The following is a 21,758-nucleotide window of genomic DNA, read 5'->3' on the forward strand; positions in this document are numbered from 1 at the left end:
TTGTTTTAAACCCAGTGGGTTTGCTTGTTTTTGAAGACATTAATGATTTTTCCCATGTGGCATGGCAGAGGAAGGCAGCTGCCCCAGCTCCACGGGCAAAGCTGAAGCCGACACCGAGCCAAGCTCCCAGCACAGAAGCTTTTGTCATCAAACGCCCCCAGACTCTGGAGTGGTCTGGCAGCTCACCGAGGTCTTGGGCTAAACTCAGGTTCGGTAAACCCAGGACTGGGTCTACACCTGGCAAATCAGGTCTGGATGAGGCCAAACCGTGATGTTACTGCCCTGTGTGATCTTAAAGCAAGAAGCCCAATCTTGAGAAATTCCTGCTGTGCGCAGTTCAGGGAAGTCAAGGACATTTCCAGTGGAGAAATGGATATCCCTGAGGGACCAAAAAGCCATCTAAGGGCTGAGGATCAGCCTTGCTACCCCACACATCGCTTCACGAGGGCCTCAGTTTCCCCAAGGTACAGAGCAGGACATTTTCAGTCCTTAAAATGCAGGATGCATCTTCCAGGTTTGCACTGATACCATCAGAAACCAGACCTGGGAACTTGGGTGGATGCTGGTTCCGTAGCGGATGGAGTGCTGGCTCCTGCCGGATGGAGCCCCTCACAGCTCACCGGGGAAGCGTTGAAATGCCGAGCACGCCTTCCCAGCCTTCGCCCTGATTTTCAGAAATTGCAGTAAATCAGTATTGCTGCAAATTAGCCTCTTTTTTTGGCTCTAGCTTGATGTAAAAAGGAAAACAAATGGAGTTTTAAAATGCAGCTAATCAAGGAGTTAAAGAAAGGTTAATCCTAATGGATTTATCAACTCACAGGAGGGATGGGAAGGAGGCGCAGACAGGGAGGAATGGAGAAGCAGCCAAGCCTGGTTGCTCCTCCCAAGGGCGACGGCAAGTTTCAGGGAGAGTTTGGAGACAGTGGCGATGCTCCTTCTTCCACCTGGCTGCATCCAGTGTGGGGACCACACAGGTTTGATCTAGCAATAACAGGCGAGTCCCGGGCTTAGGTACACCTTCCCTGAGAAAACACTGAATCCTTGATGCATTCGTTATCACCCCCTGGGAAAAACAGTGAGCAATGTTTGACTTTACCACCCTCACCTACTCTCCATCATCTCCTTTTGGTCACCAATAGGTGATAAAACCCGGGACGTGGGGTGGCCCTGGCTGGTGTTGACCCCCCTGCAGAACTCAGGTGGTGACTGGGAAAGGGGTTTTGGACAGAGCGGAGCTGCCCCAAGGCTTTCCACCACCTCCTGCAGAAAGCAGCACCCACCACGGCTGCCCTGACCACCCTGCGGGGTCTGGCCCGTGGCTCCTGCAGCCAAATCCAAGCATCCTCCTGGCCAGTAACCCAAAACATCAGGATCTGCCTCCCAGCACAGCCAGGCATTCTTCGTGGGGCAAAGCCTCTTTATAGGCAGCTAATTGAGCTTAGGAATAAAGAAGGGCTTGAACACAATTAGTAACAGTGAAAGCAAGGAGGTTTAAAGAAGGTTATTAATGATATACACCACTATATACAACAGCATAATCGCCAAAAAAATATTAGATCCATTAAGTATCATTATCAAGGCCTGGAGCTAATCATTTAAGCTTAATGAAACTAATACATTTCTCCAGCACCGGCAGTAGTGCTCATCCCTTGGAGGGAAGCAGCAGCTGGGAAGGCTCAAGCCATGGCGTCTCAGCAGCATCGCTGCTGACCCTGGCCATCGCGCCAGCACCCATGCTGGCTCTGGGATCCGCGTTCCCAAGAGCTGAGCCCACTTCCAGGTGCTTTCGGAAGCGATTCACTCATTTCAGCAGGAAACCTTTCGCTTTGGCAGCTCAAAGACCTTCTGGTCAACAATGTCCTACATGGGAGTTTAACACATTGCGGGAGGTCTTCCCCAGCGCCCCGCTGGCAGCGAGCCCTATCTTCGGCATGGGTCAGACTGGTGCTGCTGGTCTTTGCTCCCTGGGACCTTTGGCTCAAGTGCTAATGTCATCAAGAGTACAGCGAGATCTCCCAAACCTCCCTTAGCTGGTGCAGGAGCAGGGGTCCAAAGTGTCCCTGAGGTGTCCCCCTCCAGCACCCATCTCTGGGGCTGCCTGGGCGCAGGCAGGGCACTCGTCCCGCTGCCTCCCCCCACACCTCCCTCCTCTCCCTTGTTTTGAACAGCTTTTTGGAGACCAAAGGAGAAGTGACTCTGAGCCAAGGCGGTCGCGATGATCTCACTGCTAATTATGCAGAGAAGTCATTTAGCTGTGGCTGCGCGTGATGAAGTGATATGACAGAGAGGAACAAAACCTCACAGCCACTTTGTGCATCGCAAATTAAAGAGGAAAAAAACCCAAAGTGAGCAAAACCAAGTGCCTCGACCTGTGCCTGCCCCTCTGAGAGCCACTGCGCATGCTGCACTACCCCCAAACCCACTGCAATTAGGGACAGGCAGCTCAGATTGGGCAACAATTAAAAATCCCATTAGCTCCGCTTTCCCCTCGCCTTTGTCTGGGTCTGTTTTCTGCCCCGGTCCCAGCAGTAGGGTCACTGCTGCAGCAGGACTCGCCGTCACTTTAAAGACGAGCCTGGGATTAGCACCAGCCTTATTAAAAAACACTCACTCACACCTCATTTTACCTTCACACTGGAGATGATTTAGCTTGATTTATTCTAATTAGTTGTAATTTATTGTTTTAATGAGCTCTTCTGCAGGCTTTTTGTGCTTCATAACCACCCTCCTCAGCTGCTATAATACATTTCAAGGAGGTCTTTTAATAAAGAGAGGTTTCCAAGGCTGCTTCGGATAGGAAGCTTTTTGTTGCAATATGAAAGAAGAAAATTAAGACAAAATTTGCCTCTCCTCCAGGATGGGTTTGCTGTGGAGCATCTGGCTGGGAGCAGGAGGTTGCACTTCAGCATGTCACCCAAATGGCAAGACAGCCCTTAATTACCAGCAGCGTTTACAACTGGGTTTAAAGACTAACAAAAGAAAACAAATAGGAGAAAAGTCTCCTTCCCCCTGGCTACAGCTCATTATTCGAGGGAGGAATTCGTTGGCTATGAGATGTCACAGTGTCTGGAGGCAGCTGTGGCTCCATGAAGGGGTTAGTGATGCTTAACACCAGGGTCACACACATTGTCCACCCGGGAGGGTCTGTGCTGCTGGTGGGGGTCACTGGGCTTAAGTCTCAAAGCACACCCAGTCCCCTCCCGAGATAGGTACGGGCAGAAGCGTCCAAAACACGATGCCATAATGCCCCACCAGCATTGCTTTATCTATGGAGGTCTCTCCTCCCCTTCTCTCTGCTGGGATGAGCAAAGCTTCGGGAACTTCTTGGTCTGCTCCCAGGGGTGGCTGTGCTGGTTCATGGCCAGGAGCTCCTGCTGAACTTCCTGGCCTTCGATTTAAAAGAGACAGAAAGGCAGTCTGGTCAGCCAGGGCGGGTTATTTCTATGACATCGGGTTCTTTCATTAGAGAAAAAGAAAGTTTTTGCTTCTCTGTCCCCACGGCCATCGTGTGGCAAAGTCTTCTCTTTGGAGACATCCAAAATAAAGCAGATGAGATCTGCTTTGCAAGTAGAGACCAAAACTGCAAAAACGCAAAATCTCCAACAGAAACTGCCAAAGAGAAACATGAAAAACCCCAAATGACCTCGACTTTAGCAGAGAAACACCTGGATGGTTACGGGATATTCTCTGGGGGAAAAGGGACTGGCTTGTACTGAAGGGGCCCGAGATTGTCTGAGAAATAGTGAGAAACCCTTGGGGAGCCGGGGATGCTCTGCAGAGGAAAAACACCCAGAAGTGTTATATCAACCCCCCGTGCAAACCCAGATTAGATAATCTGCAGGAATAAGAACCAGCTGCCAAGCGAGAGCCTGGAGAGCTGCACATCACCTGGAGGGGCCGAGGGGAGGACTGCAGCACGGGGGGACCAAGGAAGAGGCTGCTGGAGGAAAACAGGCTGAGCTCCTGCACGTGCAGGGCTCAGAGCGGTGCAGAGAGGCTCCCAGAGTGGCTGGAAAGCACAAACGTCCCCATCAGGCAACAAAAGGGTCTCTGTAGCCACCTGAGGACCCTGCAGCACGATCTAACAGTGTGCCAGGAGCAAACAAGAGACATCAAGTGCATCTCTGCGGGGTGAGCCAGCAAGCGTGTCCTGAGCCATGGGCACACGTGGATGCAAGAGCTGTGCTTGCCCAGAGCAGAGCCAGACACAGCTTTGGGAGCTGCTGTGCCGTCCGTTGGCCATGGCTCTGCCCAGGCATGGGCCGGCTCCTGCCACAGAAGCTGGGGAGTCAGAAAAAAAGACCAACCCAGTTCTTCTAGGAGAAGAAACCGGGCCTCTGGAGATGCCTGGTATATCTGGACAGCTCTGGAGCTTCCTGTGGATTATTTACCCTGCTCCGCATGCTGCCAAACAAAATAAATCAATTCAGCTTTTGCTTCCATTTTAGGAAAACAAATCCTCTGGGACAGGCCGGGAGCTGGTGCCCTGCGAGGAGCCACGTGCTCGCCCAGCCTGGCCCCGGCAGGGTGTAAACCGGCGCTCAGAAACTGCTTGGCCCCGCTGGCCCATGCCCCTGCCTTGCCGAGGGCCGGCAGTGGTCACAGAGCCCCTGTGGCTTCCTCGGCAGCTCAGGGCAAATGGCAGGACATGGCCAAAAGGTTTATTTAGCCTCCTGCAAACCAAGCCTCCTGCCGCTGAGCCGCCCAGCGAGTTCTCCCAGGGCTTGGGTGACCTTATCCTTATCTCTCCGTGTCCTTCGGCTCATCTGCAGCGGCTGCTTCGGGCGGCAGGTCCCCAGAGGCCGGTTTCCCATGATGCAGTCCCCTTATCTCATGGCGTCGCATTCCCAGCCCCAAGCACTCCGCATCAGCCCATCCCACCCCACCTCTGTGTCTGCAGCACCGGGAATCACCCGCTTGTGCTACAGGAGGGATCGCCACTGCAAAGAAGCTAGAAAAATCTTTCCCAAAACATAGAGGCAGCATGAACCAACCGCATTTCCCTCCAGCTGCCCAGGAGAGCTTTGCCAGGGCTTAAAGCCAAGCTTGCAAGCTCATGGTCCTGAGATACATCAAGAGCTGCTGGATTTCCAAGCTCAGCCCCGACCCCAGCATCTCCTCTCCCTGGAGCAGGCACACTCCTCATGCTCCTTGCTCCAGCTGCTGCCCAGGCAGCGAGGCACGTGCTGGCACCGGTGGCAACAAAGAGCCTAATGCAAATTGCCCAGCGTCCGACTGCTTAATTACACCAGCCCCTTTCAGATGTCATTATGTATTTTATCAGAACTGACTTCTTAGAAAGAAAAAAAAATAAAATCTTTCAAACCTCTGCTCCTCTCCCTTCCCTGGCCGGGGGCACAGCCCCATGCTGGCAGCATCAGCATTGCTCTGAGAGCAGGATTTGAAAGGCCTGACTAGGATGGCTCCTTCACCTCCTTCAGCAGTAAAAATCATTTGGCTTTGAATGAGGTGCATATTGATAAGTCTAGTGCTGCTCCAGAAGGAGAAATAAGGGAGCACTGGCCTCCCGGAGTGATCCGGGCAGGGCCAGTGGAGAGGTGCTGCTGTGGCCAGGGTGCCGCATGCAAGGTGAATTGCTGGTAAACACAATCCTGCCCCTTCTCCCGTCTGTCAGAGGGGTCCCAAAATGCATAGCCCCTGGGGTCTCGGTCCCTGCCGAGCCCCCCGTGGGAAGCCCGCTCCTCCCCACCCGGAGGATGCTCACCAACAGCCCCATCCTGCACACAGCGTCTCCCTGTTAGAGCTGATATTAAGCTATAAACCGTAATGTGTTATGACACCACCCGATGCAGTTAATTGCTATAAACCCATGAAATGTAATGTAATTGGTGGAGTGGCCATTATGGCATTGTGTTTTGGGTCTAATGGCTTCAAGCCATTACTTCACATGCAGGCTGGGGATGAGCAAACAGCTCCCGCTCCCCGCTGGCCCCGGCTCTGCAGCATCCCAGTACCCCAGAAACACGTATTTCCCACCCCATCTTCCTCAGACACAGGGGGAGATGCTGATGCAGAAATGCCCCAGCGTTTCCACACTTGTTTTTCCATTTGCAGAAACACCAATAGGGATTACTTTTTTTTTTTTTTTTAAAACCTCCTTCACTTCAATAATCAGGTCATACTTAAAAAAAAAAAAAAAAACACACAACCAAAACACAAACAAAAAAAGCAGATCTCCACTTACGATTATTTCATTAGTAGATGATACTCCAGACAATCCAACAGCTTGAGAAGCCACTGGCTGCACTGGTCCAAGCACGCTGCCTGTGTAAGAGGTCCTCAGTGCTAATTGCTGATGCCAACCTCAGCCACTAAGAAATTATTGCTAATGCATCTTACAACAGTCTTCATAAGACATTATTAAGGAATTCATCAGAAAGCAGCATCAAATAAAACAGAAGGTGACTAAAGAATAAAGAACATCTTCTCCCAAACTGTAGGATCAGCAGGAGAGAAAGCTGGGAGCCATCATCTGACTGCCGCAGCCCCAGAGCTGAGCCTGGAGCTGCCTTTGCCTTAGCACTGGTGCAACTGCAGCCTGGGGACCTCCCCAAATACCCTGGGGTGGGAGAGGGGCTCAGCTGCAGCTAATTCCCCCCCACAGCCCCCTGCAGAGCCGCAGCTGGTCCCCTGTGCCTGCAGCCCTGCTCGGGGCAGCCGTCCTCTGCCACTCGTGACGTGCACGGTCAGGGCTGCTGTGTTGCTGCATCCAGCCTCTCGCTCCCGGGGTGCTGGAGCCTGAGGGTCGCCCCAGGGACACACGTGCTTCCCCCGGGGTCCTTCCCATGAAAAGTGCATTGAGGGGATGGGGCACTGGGGACAAAATTGGGGTTGGGCCTGGGGAGCCTGCGGGGCTGGGGATGTTTTTTTCAAAAGTCTGAAAAAATAATTCTTTGAAGGGGTGAGGAAGAGGAGGGACGGTTTGTGCTGGAGAGGTGTCACCCATGGGGCATGACGCTTGTGGGCGTGCTCCAAGTGGCACAAGGACACAGGGCTGGAGCTGTGACTCATGACTTTTTTGCTTTCCATCCTGGTGTCGGTATTACATTTCGAGGATTATATTTTATTCATAAAAATTGCTGTGCTCACAGCCGCGCCTGGCAGAGCTGTTGTGGCTGAGCCCGGGGCTGGCTCCCACTGACAGGCATGGGGGTGTTGTGCACCGCCTGGGGGTCCAGGCTCCGTTAACAACTGTTAAAAATAATATATAAAACCCGGGTGAGAGCCCCCGGGTTCCCCTCCGTGACCTGGAGTGTGGGTACCATCGTGGCCCCCGAGTGCCGGGGCCGGGGTTTACAGCACGTGATGGGCTGTTGTTGGTAACCGCATCCTGAATGAGCCGTCGCGGAGCATGTGAGGTTGTATTTTTAACTCCGAGGTCCTGGTGACATGGAAAACCGGGTGCCCGGTCCAGGTGCCGCACAGATCAATGGAAAAACTCCTGCCGCCCATCGGCACCTCTGCTTTGCCGCGTGTTCACAAATCTTACCCGGTGCTTCGCCCCCGGGAATGGTTTTAAGGCTGTGTCCAGAGCCCAGCAGAAACCATTTGCCGGTACCTCCGCTGGGGAATTAGCTGGGAAGTGCTTCCCCGTGGAGCTGCTGGTGGGGAACTGGCAGGGTGAGATGGAAATGGGGATGGTGCAAACCCGACTTTCCCAGCTCAGAGGCTGATTTAGCATCCCCAAGCAGGAAAAACATTTGCAACCTCTCAAGAGGGTGAGGAAAGGATGAGCCCGCGGTCCTCGCTGGGCTCGGTGCCTCCATGGCACAGTGTTAGCCAGGACTCTGCATTCACAGGCTGCAGAAAAGGCTGAAGCAAAAGCTTCGGCCGCCCATCAGTGCAAAGGATCCCCACACATCTCTCTTCTCCTTCCCCCCATGGGGAGCACCCCGTGCTGGGCTAGGAGGTGGCACACGGTGGCATCCCCCCTCCTCCCCGCCACCCTCCCACAGCCCTGCGCCCGCCCCGCCGGGCTCAGCCGAGACAAGCAGAGGCTAAGAACATCGACTGGGTTTTATTCCTCAGGTCTGACAAGTAAAAGCACAAATTCTCTCTGGAAAAAAAGAAAAAAAACAACCCAAAAAACAATGTTCAAAACACGCGGACGGTTTGCGTTTCTCAGGACGGAGGCCGTGCCGTCAAGCTCCGCTGCCGGACGCACATCCTTTGCAGAGATGTCGTTTAAAAAAAAACAACCCACGGAGGAGGAAAAGACACGGGGCTACAAGATTCCACATCAATTTAGAGAAAAAAGGGCTCTTTTTTGCTATTGTTATAAATATCCCATTGGAGCGACTCAGAGCAAAAAATAACCGTAACGAGGACATCCGTTCTGCTCGGCCCCATGGGCACAAAAATCTCTACCAGCACCTCAGACTGCTACAAGCCCTTGGGGACGGTGGCCTGGTACCTGGCGCACGCGCCCCGGCTCTCAGCTGGTCCCCCCGTGGGGTGGTGGGTGCTGCCGTCCCTGCAAGCAGCACCCGTCACCCTTGCCGGAGGCTGTCCGGACGCTGCGCCGCAGGGGACCGGGGAGCGGGGGTCTGGGGGGAGAGGGGAGAGGGGAGGAGGGATGCCGGGGCGCGGGAGGGACGCGGGTGGCCGGTCAGGTGCAGGTGGCCTCCTGGCTCTCGACGGGGATCTCGCTGCCACAGCCGCCCTCACCGTACTGCGGGTAGGGGGGGATCTGGGGCGCCTCGATGATCAGCAGCCCCTCCGGCGACAAGGAGGCGAAGACCGTGATGGGGTCCACCTCGTAGGGCAGCCTGCAGGAAGGAGGGAAAGACGAGATGGTTTAGGAGCTGGGGGGCCGGGGCAGCTGCCGGCTCGCAGCATGCCACATCCCTGGTGGACATCGACCTTTGGGAAGCCCACGCAGGACCCCCAGCACTTGGGGAACCACCAATGCCGAGCCAGCAGCCCTGGCGTGGGGCTCGGCAAAGCCTACGTTATTACTGTAGCGCCCGGGAATGTGCCGGGGATATTTAAAGCGGCCTCCTGGCCGGCCTGGCCCCTGTGGGCGCCCTGTTTAATCTCCCTGGCAGATGTGTTTGACGGGATGTCACCCGCCGCTTGTGCCGCCCAGGCTTCTGCAAAGCAGGAGTAAATCATCGCTGTGCCGCAGCCCGCGTCAGCCGCAAGCCTTGCCCGTAAAAGGAGCCGCCACGGCTGCCGAGCGCTGAGCAGGAGGGAGCGCGGTGCTCACCCCAGCTTTCCCGCGGGAGTTTGGGATGCACAGGGCTCCTCTGGGGTGGAAAAGCAAAGCTGAGCTGCTGCCAGCTGAGGAATCCCTTCCCATGCACTGGGCTTTGCTGCTTCTCCCTGTTAACCCCGCGAGCCCTGCGGCCGGGGGTCTGCCCCCCACATGGGTGAAGCACTGCAGTTGGGGCTCGCCTGCCTCCGGACTCGCCTTTCCTCCCTGCCCTTTGCCGCTGCTGTTGCCAAAGTGAGCCATCGTGGTGAGTCAACGCAATAGCAATCTAACTGACATCATTCAGACAGAGATATATATACACATTCACACACAGGGATGTATTTTGGGGCTGACAATGGTGTCAGCCCATCGTGCCCTGCTGAACCCCGGGGGATGTGCTGGCACTGTGAGTGTGGCTCTTTGCACTCCTCCTGCTCCCTGTGCCCCAGACGGCTCCAAATGCAGCCCCGGGCCTGGAGGAGAATGACAAAGCACCCAGAAAAAGACCTCCTCCTCTTTTACCTCCCTCGGGAAATCACTGTGTGGCCCGAACCAGCCAGGCCCGTGCCTCAAAAGGGCAGATTTTGGGATGAAAACAGGCACAGGAGTCCCTGCATGCGTGAGCTGGGGTGCGGGGACTGGCAAAGCTCAACCCTTCACTGCCGATGGCATCCCCGCGCTGCCTGTGACCTGCCGGTGCCGCAGGGACGGGGTCCCACAGCAGGCTAGCGACATTTGGGTGCTAGTTGAGGGGATGTGGCACCCCCCCTAGCCCCAGCCCCTTCGGCAGGGGGACGCCCCAGGGCCGGCTGGTACCTACTGGATTTTCTTGGTGAAGTTCTTGGAGACGATCCCTCCTTCCACCTGCTGCTCCTCGTGTTTGCCTGCAGGGAAGGGCAACACCCAGTCACCACCTCACCGGGAGATTATTTTTTCCCCAACAAACAACAACAAAAGCCAACAGGAAAGTTTTCAGAGGATTTGTTTTCCTCCCCCCGTGCAAACCCTTCCCTCTGGGGAGGGCTCAAGGAGCCTCTCCTATGTGAGGAAGGAGATGCCAGACACAGCACACCCATATTTCCAGTAAGAGCCTGGGGTCTCGCAGGCTGCCAAGAGCTGGGGCTTAAGAAACGCCCCCCAGACATAATAAAACCTTTGGAGGTGGCAGTGTCCCCCCTTGTCCCGTTCCCCAGGCTGGGCTCCCCTCCACCGCGCTGTCAGGCTGGGGGTCCCTGTGCCTGGAGCATCTCTGAAGTTAAAACCACGCCAGTGGCGGCCTGGACCCCCCTGACCTGCGGTTTTCCCCCTGCGATGCCATGAGCCCCAAATAAATACCCAGGGCCATGCTGCGTGGCAGCCCCCAGCCTCTCCCTGGGGACCCCGGCCCGGGGCACTCGGGGGCAATGCGGGATGTCGGTGCCGGGCTGAAGGGATGCTCAGGGCTGGGTGCCCGTGGGCACCCCCGATGTGGTGCACCCCGCACCCGCTGTCCCCACCATTAACTGAATTTTTAGGGACGTGCTTCTGGCCAGCTCACCCCCAGGCTGGGGCCTGTCGGGGCTGGGTTGGGGTGGTGGCCGCAGGGTGGCTGCCCCCCGCTTCCCAGCACCGGAGCTGCCTCTCTCTCGGCCCCTTTAAAGGGAATGTCCCTCCACACCGGCCTCACCCCGGCTATAATTAACTGAGCCAAGCTGGGGCCCCTCTTGGCAGCTTGCTGCAGGGTGCTGCCGCCTGTAGCGGTGCCTCCCCAGCCAGCCAGGGCAGAAAGTGGGGAGATTTACCCCAAAGGAGGCTTGTCCTTTTCATTTTTGCAGCAAACCACCACGGCTTGCGAGCCGGGTCCCCCCGTGGCACCCCCGAACCACCCGTGGGGCTGCCCCAAAGCCCTGCCGCAGCCCTGGCCCTGCTCCCAAGCACGGGGCTGTTCCCACTGGCTTAAAATAAAGGTGATTTTTGCATTTTATGGCAATTTATTGAGCCGGCATAGGCAGGGCAGGACCGGCTACTTTTCATGCCCCATCCTCCTCCTCCCTGGTGCCTTCGCTCTCACCTGACACCTCGACGTAGCCATCCTTGGTTTTGACCGTCAGTTCCTCAGGTTTGAAGCTGTGCACATTGACGCACACCTTCCAGGGCTCGCGGGGAAAGGGCGCGGGGCTGCGGCTCTCGGGGAACCCCCCAAAGCGGGTGCCGTAGCCGGGGGCCATGGCGGAGGTGCGGGCCATGCCGGTGCGCAGGGGACCCGGCCAGGTGGTGGTGAGCCGGGGCCGAGCCCAGTCGGGCCAGTCCGCCGTCAGGTCCCCGGGGAAGGGCGACATGCCGAAATCATCGTCCAGCAGGCGCGAGGTCAAGCCGGGCTCCCGGAAAGGGTCGCGGACGCTGCGCCTGCCGGGGTAATGGCAGGAGAAGGGCATCTGGCTGTCTGCCATGGCTTCCTTCGGAGGGGTCCGAGCGCGTCCCTGGGGCTCTCCCACAGAGCCTCAGCCTCTATGCGGCTGCTCCTGGCTGCGAACTTCCCCAGGGAGCCTGTCCCGGAGGAGACACATCCACCCCGGGCGGGACGCGGGCGCGCGGCTGTGGGTGGGCGCCGCGGGGACGGTCCCCTCCTTCCCCGGCACCAGGTGAAGGACGACAGAGAAAATCAATTCAGGGCTGAATCACTGGGAGCCGGAGGAGCGCAGGAAGGACGGAGGGAGCTCTCTGGCCGTGAGAAAACGCTTCCTGTCTGGCTGTGATCCCAGGGACTGGGGAAAGAAAAATAAAACTTCGCAGTGGGAGAGGGGAAAAAAACCAAAAAATGCCGAATATCACAAGATTAAAAAGCTTATCTCTCCCCTCTCGCTCCCCAGCACTTTACGTGCGACTTTCCCTGCCGCTCCCGGGCTAGAGCTGCAATAAATGCTTGAGCTCGGAGCCGAGAAACTTCTCTAACCTTCCAGCTGCTGGGTGAGCGCTATTTATACAGATTTGGGGGGGGGGGGGGTGTTTTGCAATTCCTGCCCTGTCAGCCGAGTATTTTGGAGAGGATGAAACAGCCGTGGAGAATCTGGGCTGTGGCAGCTGACCTCTCCTGCCGGCCTGAGGATCCCGGCTGCTGCAGGGCCACGGCGCTTCGGCAGCTGCCCCGGCCCCCACTGCCCCCTCCCACTGCCCTGCACCCAGCCCACCCACCCAAAATAGCCCCCGAGCTCAGGGCCGGCTGCTTTTACCCCAGTGTCACCCGTTAAAAATACCCCCCGGTGGAGCTGGGCCAAGCTGCTCCCCTCACTGTAAAGCCCCGTGTCCCCGCCCCACCAAGCAGCCCACTGTACCAGGAAATGGGTCACTGGTGGCACCCCGGCGTGGCACTGCGAGGGCGGCGGGACCCCATGAGTGGGTGTTTGGGGGATGCCGGGGCAGGGGACAGACCCCTTTTGTGGCCAGCAGCATGCAGGGTCTTGGCCACCCAGGGCTGGCCGCAGAGCCCGGGCGCAAGCCGTGGGACAAGAGATGCTCCACTCCAGCCCTGCTTCATCGGCCGCCTTCCCCGGCCAGGCCTGGAGAAATGTCCCCTAACCGCAGGAAGGAGAGGGACCCCAGGCAACAGCCAGGCAGGGTCCTCGTGGCACTCCTCAGCACCTGCCTCCTCCTCGCCCTCCTCCTCCTCACCCCGCCGCGTGCCCCAGCCCTGCCGCAATTGCCGTGCGCGGGCAGGGTGAGGTGGTAATTACAGCCGCGCGGCAGCGGGGCTAATTACAGGGCAGTGGCGGGGAGCGGGCAGCGTGCTGTGGGAAGAGGCACAGCGGCGGCGGCAGGTGAGTTCCCAGTGAGCATCTGCCCGGGCAACGCGGCCACGACCACGCAAGCTGGGGGTACCTGGTGGCAACGAGGGGCTCCCCATGGAGGTGGTCCAGGCATAGCTCGGATGGGTGAAGGGATGCGCCAGATGATGGGACGTCATCGATGAGGGACCACTTCCTCATGTCGCATCCTCCCTCCTGGGTCTGCCTCACGCTCCTCTCCAGCATCTGCAATTTTTCTAATAGACTTGATGGAGCTAATTACAGCAGGAAGACTTTAATGCAGCGCAGGCCACACAGCGATTCAGCCGCTGGTCACTCCAACGGCATTAATCACGCTGCACCAACACTGCATTGCTGGGGGAGGGAGCTGCCTCTTGGCGCAGGGCAGGGCTGCTCCCTCATGCTCAGCTCCTTCGCCCCCCCATGCTTGGGGGGGACAGCTGGGCACCATGGGGGCCTCCCTGGGGACTGAGGGGGACACCTGGAGATGCCTGGGGAGGTCCCAGGTGCTGGCTGAGCACCCCTGGGTGCAGGGAGGCAGCTGCCAGCAGAGGGGCAGAGCATCCCCCTCCGTCCCCTTGTCCTGCCTGGCTACCCCTGCCCGGCTGGGGGCTCCTGCTGCCTGGGGGTGACAGCAGGGTGTCCTGGGGGACATCGCCACACACTGAGCCTGAGCTCAGCTGGGCACCTCTCACCTTGGATGGAGAGCAGGATCACTCCAGCACCCAGCTCTGCACCCACTCAGGCAGATGCTGGCCCATGGGGAGAGGGGGATGAGCCCCGAGGAGGTTTCGGGCAGTCCCACGATCCTGCCGTGTTTCCAGGAGCCTCCCAACATCTCCAGTCCCTCTTTTCCTTGCATAGCTCCGGGCCATCCTCCCTCCCCAGCCAGGAATCCTCCCTGTCGCCTTGTTTATCCCCATTAGTCACACGTCCCCTTCCACCGGCTCTCACCCTCTTTGGGCCATCCCAATTTAGCTCCTGTTGTCACTGCAAATCTCCTGGCTGCCTCCCACGGCTGAGCCAGCCCCACAACATCAGCTCTGGGGAGCGCGGAGCAGCCTCACAGCCTCCCTTCTCCTCCGAGTGACCTGGGGACGCTGCCTCATGTCCCCAGTGTCCATCCGTGCTGCAGCCAGACCCTTCCTCGGTGCCCATCTGAGCCCCATCAGGAACAGCGTGGGAACCCGATCTGGTGCTACCGCTCCCCCAGCCAGTCCAGGGGAGCATCCCAGGGCGAGGGGCATCATCTGGGGTGGTGAAGAGTCCCCACCGCCCCGTTGCTCACGGGGAGACGGCTGAGGAGGTGACCGCAGGGGGAGCCTGTGGCGCAGGAGCACCATGCAGGGCTTGGAGCAAGGGCTGTGTGGGAAGCGCACAGCCCAGAGGAGAGCACCGGCGAGCCCAAATGGTGACCTCCATGGTGAGACTGGCTTGGGCTACTGGTGCCTGAATGGGGCGGGGGAAACCCAAAACGCCTGGCAAAGGGCAGCGAAAGCCTGGCCCAGCAAGGAAGGGAGAGCTGCCAGAAATCCTAGCCCACAACTTTTTTTGCTTCAGCCAGTGCCCTGAGGAGCCAGTCCTCGGCAGCTGGGCGTGGAGGCACATGCCCTTCCCTGCAGAGCAGCTGAAACAACCCAAGATATCCCACCACACGCAGTCGGATCCAAAAGGAACATGACAAACAGGGCTGCGATGAGAAGGAAATACTGTCCGAACCTTTATTGGAACAATTTTTCTAACGAGGCTAACAACTGAAATACCCCAGGAAGACTAAAGAATACAGTATGCATTTCGATGGAGAGCAAAGGGAGTTTTACAATGAAGTCAAATGAACAGACGCACCGGTGTCATTTGGTAAGGAATTGACCAACAGGTGAGAAAACAGAGACACCGCTTCCCTCGCGGCTTTTCTCCCATCTTGGCTTTTGTTCTAGATCTTCTCATTCCCTGGGTTTGGAAGGCGGAGAGCTGCCCCCGGGCCGGTGAGGTTCAGGGTGTTGTTCTCTAGGCAATAGCCCAAGAGTCGGGATGCTTGACCGTGAAGCATCGTGTACCGGTGCTGCGGAGACCCTCCCAGGCATGTGCAAACTTCCAGGTAGCAGCAAAAGTCACGAGAATTATTTATCCTCTGGTAAAGAGGTAGTAAAACCCCACTGGACACTAAAGGGCAGAGACTTCACTTAGGCACCTGAATCCATCCCTTTCTCAAACAAATACCACGATAGCCCCAGGCTGAGTGCCCCACGGCTTCTGGCCAGCTCCATGGGAATAGCCCAGCGCTGGGCTCTCGCCTGCCGACGCCGGAGCCACGTCCATCCTCTGCCAAGCCGGGCAGCTCTGCCCACGGAGCACAAAAACCTCCCACTCGGATGAAGAGGACAATGGCTGCGGCGTTGGTGGAGTGACACTGGGGCAGGTCATGATTTTTAGCACATCCCATGCTTTTTTCCAAAGCTAGGGTAGATGCCTGCAGCAAGCTCCAGCTCATGTCGGAGATGACGGGAGAGACCTCCCCAGTCCCGTCCTCGCCACCTTTCCCGAGCTCACATCCAGGCAAAGCTACTGGTTCGGCCGCAAAGCTTGGGGAAGGGGGCAAAGCAGGACATGGCACGAGGACGAGGGTCTCAGGACGAGGCAGGGTGGACATCATTGCTTCCCGGTAGAGACCACAGCAAGTCACTTCAGCCCTGTCCCCTTCCTTGCATCGATGAAAGGGCAACAAGTCTCCCCTTCCCCCAATAACCACTGAGAGCCAAGAAAGCCCACCGGTGGGAGATCAGAGATCTCCGGGGATCTTTGGCAATCCAAGCAGCCCTACGTGGCACAGAGGACAAAGAGCAGGGTTATTCCTCCGCCACAGCTGGCCTGTCGCCTCCAAACGCCCAGCGCCTTTCCAAGGGGTGGTGATTTGTCAATAGAAGCTGGTCCAAGAAGATGGAGGATTTTCCCTTGCCTTGCTCATCTCCATCTAAATGAGGCTTCTCCCTAAATCACTGGCGGTTGATCTCCAAATGAGCCTAATTTGTCTGCCAGATGCCTCCGTGCTGGCAGGTGACAGCCTCAGTAATTCACCTCTCCGATAACCTCTCTCCAATGTATATGGCAACACCTCAAAGGCTCCTACCTTCATGGACCCAATGGCAAGACCCGAATAGCTTTTTTAAAGTAGTGCTCAATAAATAGAAGAAATAAATATTTGAACAGGCTAAGTCCTCTCAGCCTGTTCAATATATGTACAATGCATAGCAAAATAACAATGATTGGCTCTTGCAGACAAGTTTGGTGCAACTTCAGTCCCCCAAAACAACAAAAACATTGAGAAAAGTTGTGGTCAATATAAAGCAAAGCTCAACTGAGTGCCATAACCCGTGGAGAAAAGAAAGAACACAACAGCGCTTTGAAATATCCCTTATCTTTGCTTTCCAGCAAACCTGCAGAGATTTTGCTGGGTTTTCTGGAGCCTGGCCCCAGCACTGGGGTTGGGAGAGGTGGGACGAGCCTCACTCGGTGTGACAGACCCAGAGCCAAGGCAGGTCCAGGGAGCGGGGAGAGCCGACGGCACGACTCCGGGGTCAGGGGGACATTTGGGAGCAGGTGCTGCGACACGCACTCTGCCGGGGAAAGGCAACCGGGGCGCCTGAGGGATGGGAAAAAAATCTTTTGTGGGAAAGAGCCTCTGTGTTTGAGGAAAGCAAAACCCTCTGAGATAGGGCCTCCAAAAAGTGGCTGAGATATTTTCCTGAAGCCTTGAGGCTGCGGCCGGCCCTGGGCATCCCTCGTGCGGCTGACCGCAGGTGAGTAGCGATTCACCAACACTGAAATGACCGAGTTGCCTTTCCACCAGGTGAACGCTGCTTTTTGCTGCTGGCATTCTCTGCAATCTGAGACGCCGGACGCAGAGCAAAAATCCATAAAAGCAATGAATAAGCGAAACAACATTAAAAAAAAAAAGCGCTGGCAAAAGGCACAGAGACAGAAAAGCTCACGGCTTCTCGCAAACTGACGGAAAACCCAGTTGTCCACTGACAGGGAGGGTGATGTTCCAGTTTGTACTAAAAATCTTAAGTTAAAAAAATAAATACCACCACTGAAAAAAACCTCGTATGTATATGCACATGTGCACATACACATACAGACACACACACAGACTTGGTTAGGTCGTCACCAGAGGCTGGATTTTGCAAGCGTCTTCAGCACAGATCACTCTCTCACGGTCTCATTTCTTTAGTTTTTCCATGGGTGGGTCATTGCGCAGCGATAAACACGGCAGGGGAGTCCTAGCGACGGCATCCTCCCAGGGAAACCAGCGGTGCCTGTGCAGAGCAGCTCGGTTTCGGGTTGTTTGGCTGCGGAGCCAAGGGAAACAGCGGCGGCAGCCAGCTGGCACCCCGCCAGCACAAGCACGGAGCGGGGCAAGACTTCCCCTTGCAGCACTGCAAACACCCCGTCACTCGGCCGGCCGGCGAGCAGACCCTCGCCGTCACCTCCGTGAGGTCCTAGACCTGTTTCTATGGTCACATCCATCACGTTCCTGCACAAATCTAATCAGAAACCCTAGATTTTAACATGAAAACAGACAAACAGCTCTGCCCTGCATCCCTCTGTCCACCACACGCTCCAGAGAGCGCAGACAAAGGGACACGGCAGCAGGAGTGACCGTCACTCCTCCAGCCGCCTCACCGAGAGGGGCCAGCGCTGTAAACCTTTACACGAGAACAGCGGCATGGATACATTCAAACAAACAGATCCAAAAATAACTTATTGTTAAAAAAAAATAGAATAAATAAATACTGGTAACAGTGACCACCTGCATCCGTTCTGACATACAGTTAAAAATAGAATAATAATAACAATAATAAATAAATAAATAAATAATTTAAGAGGTTTACTCCAACGCAAGTCTGCTCGGGAAACCCCAGGAGCATTTAGCTGCCACGGACTGTACAAGTGGTGGCAGTCCTCGAAGCACGGATCAGCCAGACAGGTACGAGAGCTGCCGTCAGCCCCGTGCAACCCTCGGAGTCATCTCCTGTCCCGTGGTCAGTGGGTGCTGCTGACCCTGATGCGGTGCTTCAATCATCCGTCCCCAGCCACGAGGAACTCAAGTCAGCATTGTGTTTGATATTTACACCAGTTGCACAAAGCCCCTCTTTTCTTTCTTCGTTTTTGACCTCCCAGCTCGCTGCTTCCTTGCTACCAATGCACGTGTGCATTCGGGGGTGTTAAGGGGCATGAGGCTACTCTTCAAACGCTGGTAGGTTTGGGGTTTGGGCTCCCATCACTACCCTCGGGTCTTCCCGGGGAGCAGAAGGACACAACGTTTCAGTGTCAAACTGGGAGAGCCTCTTTGGGGAGGAAGCGTGAGGTTTTCAGCCCTTTACGAGAAGGGAGTTCACTGCAGAAGATGGCCAAGGGGCTGCTGTCAGGGCCAGAGCAGGAGGGAAGGCAGTGGCACCCCACTAAAAGAACACCCCGTCTTTGATCCCTCAACCACAGCCCTACGGCGTTTGCTCAGCCCTACTAGGAATGCTTTTCTCTATGTCCTAGAAAAGCGGCCTCCCAGGAGACGGACACATGTCCCCACCAAGTCAATGACCATACCAGTGCCCAGCTCTCTGCCTTGGCCACCCTCATCCTCAGATTACCTGCAGAGAGCAAGGCAGGGGATGAGGGACCGGGAAAAGGGGGGGCTTTGGGGGTTGAAGGCACAGGACAAGGGGGACCAGCAGTAGGAAGAATATTGGGAAAAAGGGACCCCTGGCATAAAACTTCCCCTCGTACCACCCAGGTGGAAGTACCCCCCACGCTGCTGTACTTTCCAACAGGTAACAGGTTTATATGCTTGCTAAGGTGATCATCCAGCCCCACCAGAACACCACATGGCACTCGGCTTTCCTCTGCTTGCGGCTTTGCCCCTTTACCTGCTGCCAGCGGGACTGGGGGGCTGTAGGTAACTCTTTAGCTGGGGGGGGGGGTGGTGTTGCATTTCTTTCTACCCCCTCTCCTCCTCCAGCAGATGCTGGCTCCACTTAGCCCTTTTCTGTGACACTTAAATGACACACCTCCTTGACTCATTAAGCCCAAACTCGTTAATAATCATGCAGGATGGAAGGGGAGGGGATGGAAAAAGGGAGGGAGGGAAGTCTTAAGCCCAAATTAGCTTCTCTAAGCACCCAGGTGTTGTAAGAGAAAAACTCCTCAGCACCAGCTCAGCCTGTGCTGGGAGAAGCCTTTGTTACCCTGCAAAACACAGTAATTGCGCAGGCAGCTGGGCTGGCAGGGAGACAAAACCCCAGGGCCCAGGGCTGCCCAGGCAGGCAGGGCCCTCCTGCCGCTGCCTGCGGCTCCTTGGAAAAACAGGCAATTAGTGGGGGGCCCTTTCTGTCCCCCTGCACCGCTCCGTCCTCCCAGCGACAAACTGGGGCACGAGTGCATCCTTCTGCAGCTTGGCACGGGCCCTGCGATGGGGCTGCTGTGGCTGCTAAGCCTGCCTCAGGGGAGCCTGAGGGTCTCAAGGAGAAATGATTTCCTGAAATCCTCCTGGCACTGCTTAAAATTGCTGCCTGTTATGAGGAAGGGGAACTGGGGTCCCCTGGGTCGTGCAATGCCCTTTCAACCCCGTGTGCTCTCACTACACCCCACAGCTAGGCGCTCTCCATATCTCCTTACAGACGCACCAGCATTGCACTCCAAGGGCAAGGCTCCCTTTAGAAAAACCTAAACCCAAACTGCAAGAGGGTTCCTCTGAGAAGGGAACCCCACGGCCCCCATCTCCCACGCCATGGCCTGGCCCTCGGAGCACAGCGTGGCACCAGCTCCCCTCTCCCATGTAACCCACCGGCCCCATGTCTGCTTCAGATCTCAGGAGTTTGTTTGCAAACAAGTCACAGTGCTGGGGGGGATAACGCAACCCTGCAAAAGATGATGCATACCTGGTAGGAAAGGGCAGGAGAAAGAGGGGGAATGGCCTTTTTTTCCCCAGGAATTACATCGGGGGGATTTCTAGCCTTCTATTTATATCAGGGACTGGCTGACCAGCAATAAATAAATATTCTCTTATGGCAGAGGCCTGCTGCAGAGTGGGCAGAAACTCTGGAGGAGAGACCCAAGGGACCTGATATTTGCCTTGGCGGGGACAGGTCAGGTCACCCCCACTCATCATCAAAGCTTCCCAGCAAATTCCTCCCTAACTGGGTCTCTCCCTCCAACAGAAATTAATTTGCTGGTTCCTGGTTTGGCAGAAGAGCAAGGAGCTGAACTCTTTCCTTTGGACCAGTTGGTAATGCTTTGGAGAGCAGCAGCGATGGGGAGACGGGGACATCGGGGAGGATGGAGCAGGTCTCTCGCGACAGACCCTCTGTAAAGCACCAACCCTTCTTCCAGCCCTGGCCTGAGGAGCTGGGACTGATCCACCCACTCCGTGAGGTGGCAGAGGGACTGCACCGGGTGCACGAGGGCTCTTACTCCGAACCGGGAAAGGGGAACCCAGCACTGCCACCATATCAGTATTGGGAATGATTGCTATCAATGGCCAGGTAGGTGGGAAGGAAGCGGAGAATGCCAGGAATTTGGAAACGATGCCGGCACGCGAGCCATTGGCGGCACTCCCTAGCGACGCAGGCTGTCGGAGCTGCCTCCTGAGTCATAGCTCCTGCTCCTGCTGCGGCTGCTCCTGGGGCCCGAACTCCGGCTGCGGCTCCTGCCCTCGGCGCTGCTGCTGCTCCAGCTTCGGCTCCGGCTCGTCCGGTAGCTGGAGTAGCTCCTGCTCCGGGAGCGGCTAAAGCTGCTGTACCAGGAGGAATAGCTGCTGGCGCTGCTGGAGGAGGAGGGACTGGGACGGTAGTAGGGGATGGGGCGTTTGCGGGCACTGTGGGGACAGAGAGACGTGGGTTACCAGCAACACAAGGATGAACTTACTGCCAAAAATCTCCAAAAAGCACTGTTTACTCTGTACAACACTCCCCAAAAACATGATTGTGTGTGTTTAATAGAAAAAAAAGGATGAGATCAGGTAGCTGACAGGCCTTGGGATTCAAACCACCCACCCCCACGGCCCTGAAGAATGTTCCAAGCACCAAGTCTGAGGCTGGGCTCTGCTTGATGTTGTCCCAAAGAGCCCTCACAGCATGAAGGTTAGAGTCAGTATTTGACTCTCTCTACAGTGTGGGACATCTACCACAGGAGAGGGTGAAACAAAAAGCCTGTGGGGGGATGCTCCTGGCACCTGACAGGTGAGTCCCTGCTCTGACTTCATCTGCCTTTTTTTGTCAGCTGTTGTAAATGAGACCCCTCCCATCCTCCCTCTGCCTCTAGCTGGAAATCCCTAAGCTCTAGGAGGGGTGGAAGGGCCTGCTGATCAGGCTCAGGGAAACCGATCTCCTCCTGGAGAAGCCTCCGCTGGCAAGGGCTGGGACCCAAGGACAGCCCATGTGTCCCCGGGGAGTGCCAGCTGAGCCTGTCTCCAAACGATGGTAAGCATCCCCTTACCTCGTGATGCGCCGAGCTTCGAGGTGGCTGGGAGAGTCTCTCCTGCGTTTCCTTAGGGGTGAATACGACCGCTGCCGCCGGCGGCGGTCACGCTGCCTGTGTGACTCCTTCTCACTGGAGCCGTACTTGTGCTCTCGCTCACGGTCTCTGGGGAAGGCACAGATTGGAAACTGTCACTGCTGGGTTTTTGTGGGGTGGGTTTTGGATGTGGAGGCAGTGACCCATGAAGGCACAGATGAGCGGAGGATGCTCAGCTCTAAAAGGGACCA

General features: G+C 56.5%; 2 protein-coding genes across 4 annotated transcripts in view; both read right to left on the minus strand.

Annotated features, from left to right (window-relative positions):
• Nucleotides 1–8,019: 8,019 nt before the first annotated feature.
• HSPB8 (heat shock protein family B (small) member 8) lies at nucleotides 8,020–12,140 on the minus strand. Its single transcript, XM_076353394.1, has 3 exons — nucleotides 11,268–12,140; nucleotides 10,038–10,101; nucleotides 8,020–8,789 (listed from the first exon to the last, which is right to left on the minus strand). Exons 1-3 carry the CDS (start codon nucleotides 11,644–11,646, stop codon nucleotides 8,630–8,632), a joined length of 603 nt encoding a protein of 200 aa, XP_076209509.1. The 5' UTR covers nucleotides 11,647–12,140; the 3' UTR covers nucleotides 8,020–8,629.
• A 2,550-nt stretch (nucleotides 12,141–14,690) lies between these two features.
• The window catches only part of SRRM4 (serine/arginine repetitive matrix 4), a 52,050-nt gene continuing 44,982 nt past the window's right edge, over nucleotides 14,691–21,758 (minus strand). For all 3 annotated transcript variants that reach the window (XM_076353379.1, XM_076353378.1, XM_076353377.1), the window contains 2 exons: nucleotides 21,490–21,636; nucleotides 14,691–20,869 (listed from right to left, as the gene is read on the minus strand). In XM_076353379.1, the coding sequence (XP_076209494.1) occupies nucleotides 20,611–20,869; nucleotides 21,490–21,636 (406 nt within the window). In that variant the 3' untranslated portion in view covers nucleotides 14,691–20,610. The remainder of the gene's footprint in view (nucleotides 20,870–21,489; nucleotides 21,637–21,758) is intronic.

The sequence above is a fragment of the Aptenodytes patagonicus genome, chromosome 15 (genome assembly GCF_965638725.1).
Source record: "Aptenodytes patagonicus chromosome 15, bAptPat1.pri.cur, whole genome shotgun sequence".
NCBI lineage: Eukaryota > Metazoa > Chordata > Aves > Sphenisciformes > Spheniscidae > Aptenodytes > Aptenodytes patagonicus.